A 4,159-nucleotide genomic window follows, 5' to 3' on the forward strand; every position below is an offset into this window, starting at 1 on the left:
TTTTTATTAACAACTCTAATTCAAATTCGATAAATTCGATTTATATAGAAATATGCAACGAGACAATCTAGTAATATTTCTGAGTTTGGAAAATCCAAATAATATTGGAATGGCTTTGGTTTATGAAGGTGAATTACCCTAAAATAATTTCTGCCAAAGACCATCTCAGAAATAAATAAATAAATAAATAAATAAATAAAACATACCTGGTAATTGGTAAAGATGATCATCGTCGTAATGACGTAACCTGAGATGGGTGAGTAAGAGGCAATATTAACCAAAAAAAAAAGGGGGAGCAGAAGAAAAGAAATGGAGGAAGAAAAAGCGGCAGCATACTACGACGAGCTTACCAGAAAGGGCGAAGGAGCTGCCAGATTCAAGCAAGGGCTTGGCTTTTCAAGCGCCCCTTCAAACGACGACGCTCCAAAGCGAGGCTCAGCCCTTGCTTCTTCTTCTTCCTCCTTTCTTTCCAAATTCGTCAAAGCTTCCGCCCCTTCCAATTCTAACTCTCCTCCACCGCCGCCACTGTCGTCGGAGTCTGACAAGCAAGCGCCGCTCCTCTCCATTCAAGACAAGCTCAAGAAAAAGCCCGCCCCCGATTCTTCTAGGGTTCCGGAGAAGAACAGAGATAGGGAACCCGATCCAACCACCAGAAGACGAAGCAGAAGCAGAACTAGAAGTAGAGACAGATGTAGGGAGAGGGGAAAGGAATCGAGAAGGAGAAGTAGGAGCAGAAGCAGAAGCAGAGAGAGACACTCTCATAGAGACAGAGATAGAGATAGGGATAGGAGACGAAGAAGAAGGAGCAGGTTGAGAAGTAGAAGCGATTCCGATGGGGAGAGGCGGCGTAGAGGGAGACGCAGGAGCAGGAGTAGAAGTGTTTCTCCCCGCAGGTCAGAGAAGAATAGGGATCGAGATGATAGAAGAAAGGGGAACAATGCTGGGGTTGATTATGCCAAGCTTATTTCTGGTTATGACACTATGGTATCTTCAATCTTCTTCCCCTAAAAGAACAAAAAAAAAAGGAAAAAGAAAAAGAAGTGTTTGTGCTTGATACTTTGGTTTATTTCAATTTTAATTATTTGTGCCATGCCAAGCTTGTTGTCTAAGTGATGTGAGTAGTAATGGAGCTTATTGTTTGTACTTTGTAGAACTGCTTAGTATTTAGTTAGTTTCTTAAAAGTAAAAATCTTAATTAGTTTTCTCACTTTGCAATTACTCAAACAGTCATCTGCTGAAAGAGTCAAAGCTAAGATGAAGCTTCAGCTCTCCCAAACTGGTAAGTCTATAGTCCTTATTCAGACTTTCAGGTGGTGCTTTTTGATGCACAGCTTTGTTCTGCATATTCTAATTTGCTTTATGAACCATGAAATGTTCACACTGTCATTGTCATTGATTCTATTATTCTATATATTGCTTATGTTTACTATTGTGGTAATCAAGTGTAAGAACAATTTCCAACAGCTTACTGTGCGAAAATACAAGGTGAACTTGACTTTGCATGAATATCTCTGGTTGCTGTAGTGTGTGACCATGTGGTATCAGAATTTTAGGCTGGGGTTATGAAAAATATTTTACATTCAGACTTGAAGAGAATACAGTAATAGTTACTTATTATTGAGCAAGTGTGCTGGTTTATACACGTTGTACCAACTTGATTTCGTGGGATATTTTTTAATGCAGCGGCCCAAGACTCAGAAAAAGGTAAGGGCTGGGAGCGATTTGAGTTTGACAAGGATGCCCCTCTTGAAGATGAGGAAATTGAAGGTTGGACTTGTTTGCCAATTTCATTATTCTAAATAAATTTACCCAGACTTCTTCACTGCAAATATAATCTGTTTTAAAATGTTCAAATATCCTTCCAATGGACAGCTTTTTGAGTCTTCCTATGTTTTCCTGATAATGCAGCACAGGGTCCTGAATCATGATAATGTAAACTTCATTTTTAATTGATCCAATGTTGAGTACCGTTGTTGTGTGCTTGTTAATACCATCAATACTTACTGATTTTAATTGTTCATTGCTTAGTCATGGTGATTCTTTTAATTATTGAATGCCAATGATATTTTTGCTTATAAATGATAATGAGTAATGGTTTGGGGTTTGGCTTGAAGCCTGAAACTTAATTGAACTGATTGTATTTGCCCACCTATCTGCAGTGGCTGAAGATGATGCCTCCTTGGTCAAGCAAATTGGCCAGAGTTTCCGGTATTCTAAAATAGAGGTATATTCCTCTTCTTATATTCATGAATAGTCAGTTTTGTTCCTTGTTAACATACATGCATCATCTATGTATGGAAAACTGAACATAGAATCCATGTTCTTATCAAGGCAAGAAGGGAGGAACAAATTCAAGCTGCTCATGACGAAGCCATGTTTGGTACTTCAGCACTTCCACCTCCTACCAGTACTGACAGTGAGCCTGAAAGGGAGAATGAGAAAGAAGTTGATAAAAAAGCTGTTGTTACAAGCCTTTTAAGTGAAACGGTAAGTGGTTTCTCTGCAGACTTATGTGGATAAGCATGATGAGTCATTTAAGTAATCCTTGTATTTGGATTCAGGTGCTGGCCAAGAGAAAAGGATCTTGGCGAGATCGAGTTCGAGAATCATAGATGTCGCACCTTGTGGCTGATGCTGCTAACAGAAAGGCTTGCAAAAGTATTTAGAAATATAAACAAGTATTAGGTACCTATGCAACTTTTATATTTTGAGAAGTTGAAGCATATATTTATAGTTTGACAGGCTATACGTGCCTCTGTTTGTCATCACAGAAGAGGGGAAGTGTGGGATGTCTAGAAAGCCTTTTTGTAGATATTCAGTTTCAGTCTTTGTTTAAACTTTCAAGTGAATAGAACAGAATGAATTAGTTGTTTATTGTTTTCCAAATTCATTCCTTTCCATCCTCGTCGCCTGTGGGGCGTTTAGGTGGTTGGCAGAACTTTTCTGGACTGTCCTCCACCTTGTGCGCAACTTTCATCTAAAGAGACCCCTTTTTAAGCATGACAAGGAAGAATAAGAACAGTCAACGACTGAAACATAGGAGAAAAACGGCCTTAAAAGCGCAGTTCCTGGTTCCTGCATCCCTACCTTCCTTGAGCGCATTCCGGTGAAGTGACAGGGAATAAAGTGCCAATGACAAGGAAGGTTTCAATTTTTGAGATTTTGTTCTCAAACTCACTGTTACAAGAAGCAAAAAATCTTGGCTTTTATATTCACTCACTGGCATTCAATCATTAACTCTAAACTTTTAATGTTCTTCTACTAAATATACTTTTTATACATGTTATTGTTTTATTTATAGATTTAATTCGACATTGTATATTTTTATAATTATAGTTCTTGTGTATTATATTTATTATTTTTTATAATATAATTTATTGATTTCATTAAGTAAAGTAAATTAAATAAATTAATAATAATAATAATAATAAGTTATAGCATATTAAAAAATATTACTATGAATAATAGAAAAAAATATTTATATATCTAAAAGTGATTTTAACTAATATTATCTAAATAATATTTATTTTATTAAAATCAATTTTCGTATAGAGTTGTCAAACATAAATTATGTTGACACAAACTCACTTTTACCTAGAAAATCACTTTCATGCAAATTCTAAGTTTGATAAACACCAATCCAAACACACACCTAGGTGGTGGAGGACTATAGAGGCATTATAATAGATAAATGATCCAAAGGAATTTTAGATCGGACACTTTAGTTTTCAACAAATTTTTATTTTTTAAAAATTTTTATTCTCTAAAAGTCTTCATAAATTACTTTTGTCGAACAGATTGATTCTTGTCTCATTTTGAATATCAACTAATTTGTTTTAGAGAGTATTTTTTGAGGATCTAATCATTTAATAATGAAATTTGTTAGGGACTTATTTGTCTAATATGCATATTGAAAAATTGACTCAAAATGACTCAAGGACTAATGTGTTTAATGAGAGCAATTCTCAAAGACTTTTAAAGAATAAAAATTTGGAGACTAAGGTATCTAATCTAAACATTTTTGGGAACTAAATTGGATGTTTACTAAAAAAATAACTTATTTTGTTTTGAGACGGTATATAGGTTAATCGTCAGCGTAACAAAAAATACCTCCATAGGTTCCCTACCTTGAGAGTAGGGTTAAGCTTAGGCTAAATCA

The 4,159-nt window shown here is 35.6% G+C and overlaps 1 protein-coding gene across 1 annotated transcript; it reads left to right on the forward strand.

Moving 5' to 3' along the window:
* Positions 1-232: 232 nt before the first annotated feature.
* Positions 233-2,886, forward strand: LOC107491415 (uncharacterized). Its single transcript, XM_016112268.3, has 6 exons — positions 233-984; positions 1,228-1,279; positions 1,684-1,767; positions 2,160-2,224; positions 2,332-2,487; positions 2,562-2,886. Exons 1-6 carry the CDS (start codon positions 310-312, stop codon positions 2,610-2,612), a joined length of 1,083 nt encoding a protein of 360 aa, XP_015967754.1. The 5' UTR covers positions 233-309; the 3' UTR covers positions 2,613-2,886.
* Positions 2,887-4,159: the final 1,273 nt, after the last annotated feature.

This window comes from Arachis duranensis, chromosome 1 (genome assembly GCF_000817695.3).
Source record: "Arachis duranensis cultivar V14167 chromosome 1, aradu.V14167.gnm2.J7QH, whole genome shotgun sequence".
In the NCBI taxonomy this organism is placed as follows: domain Eukaryota; kingdom Viridiplantae; phylum Streptophyta; class Magnoliopsida; order Fabales; family Fabaceae; genus Arachis; species Arachis duranensis.

Excerpts from the sequence above, each read along its gene's own strand:
- LOC107491415 (XM_016112268.3), top strand. The coding sequence starts at position 310 with ATGGAGGAAGAAAAAGCGGCAGCATACTACGACGAGCTTACCAGAAAG. Across the intron at positions 985-1,227 it reads TTTCTGGTTATGACACTATG|TCATCTGCTGAAAGAGTCAA; the intron begins GTATCTTCAATC and ends TTACTCAAACAG. Across the intron at positions 1,280-1,683 it reads GCTTCAGCTCTCCCAAACTG|CGGCCCAAGACTCAGAAAAA; the intron begins GTAAGTCTATAG and ends TTTTTAATGCAG.